The 1,239-nt window shown below is 59.3% G+C and overlaps 1 protein-coding gene across 1 annotated transcript in view; it reads right to left on the reverse strand.

Moving 5' to 3' along the window:
* Positions 1-447: 447 nt before the first annotated feature.
* RNF115 (ring finger protein 115) overlaps positions 448-1,239 on the reverse strand; it is a gene marked incomplete at its 5' end in the record, with an annotated part of 2,938 nt that continues 2,146 nt past the window's right edge. The window contains 2 exons of the mRNA XM_008946975.1: positions 448-582; positions 713-839. Of these exons, the coding sequence (XP_008945223.1) occupies positions 448-582; positions 713-839 (262 nt within the window). The remainder of the gene's footprint in view (positions 583-712; positions 840-1,239) is intronic.

A 1,239-nucleotide genomic window follows, 5' to 3' on the forward strand; every position in this document is an offset into this window, starting at 1 on the left:
TCCCCCACCCCCAAATCTGCCACTTTTTTGCTGGGGAATCCAAGGCAGGGAGGAGCCAAACCCTGTAGGAGATCTCAGGGAGGGGGTGAGGGAGGGGAGTCCCCCCCAAATCCCCCCTGTACTGCCTCAGTTTCCCCCCCCTCATCTCCTCCAGGGCTCACATTTTGAAGCCAAAACTCCTCAAACCCCTGAAGGGAGGGTTTCAAACTCTGAAAAAACCTCTGAATTTAGGATTTTGGAGGCGAGTTCTGATGGAGAGACTTAAAATATCAGGGAGGGGAGGGAGGGGGAACCAAAAAAAAGCGCAGGAGGGTGGGTCCCTTCCCCTCCCCCTTCCCCTCCCCCTTTTCCTGCTCCTCCGGGGGGTCTCCGTTATCATCCAATGTACAAGAAGGGGGTGGGGCTGCTGCAGAAGCCCCCGCCCCCCCAGGAAGCCCCTCCCAGGGGTCAGAATGTCCATGGCTCCTGGAGTTGGCTGTCGCTGCTGCTGAAGCCGTTGCCGGGGGAGGCTTCGGGGTTGGGGCTCTGCCGAGTGGAATCTTCTCCTTTCAAACTCTTCCTGCACACGGGACACGTGTCGTGCTGCCCAGAGAAACGTGGGGATGGGAGAAAGAGACAGAGAGAGAGAGAAGCAGCGCTTGGGAAATCGCGGGGAGGGGCTTTTCCCCTCCTCCCAGGGGTCTCCCGGAGCTCCTCCCCCCTCCTCTCTTACCAGCTCTAACCAGGGCACGATGCAGTTGCTGTGGAAGAAGTGATTGCAGGGGAGCTGCCGGACCTGCTCGGCCACTGTGTAATCCTCTTTGCACACAGGACACTCCAAACCCGTGTCTGGAGAGAGCAGGGAGGGTGAAGAAGGTGAATTCAAGGCTCTAAAAAGCAGGAGGTGTTTTCTGCAGGACCTCTCCACGGGCACCTTGCTGAAGGGAAGGAGCTTGAGGGGTTGAGGAGTGGGTAGAGAAGGGCAAAGGAGCTGCTGGGGAAGGGTCTAGAGGGCAAGTGTGGGGAGGAGCAGCTGAGGGAGCTGGGGGTGCTGAGCCTGGAGCAAAGGAGGCTCAGGGGAGACCTTCTGGCTCTGACACCTCCTGACAGGAGCCTGGAGCCAGGGGGGGGTGAGATCTCTGTCCTCAAGTGATGAGATAAGAGGAACCGGCCTCAAGTTGCCCCAGGGGGGTTTCAGTTGCCCCTGAGGAACAATTTCTTGCCCTGGAGGGTTGCCCAGGGCTGTGCCAGGCTGCCCAG

This window comes from Merops nubicus, unplaced genomic scaffold (genome assembly GCF_000691845.1).
Source record: "Merops nubicus isolate BGI_N331 unplaced genomic scaffold, ASM69184v1 scaffold24319, whole genome shotgun sequence".
In the NCBI taxonomy this organism is placed as follows: Eukaryota; Metazoa; Chordata; class Aves; order Coraciiformes; family Meropidae; genus Merops; species Merops nubicus.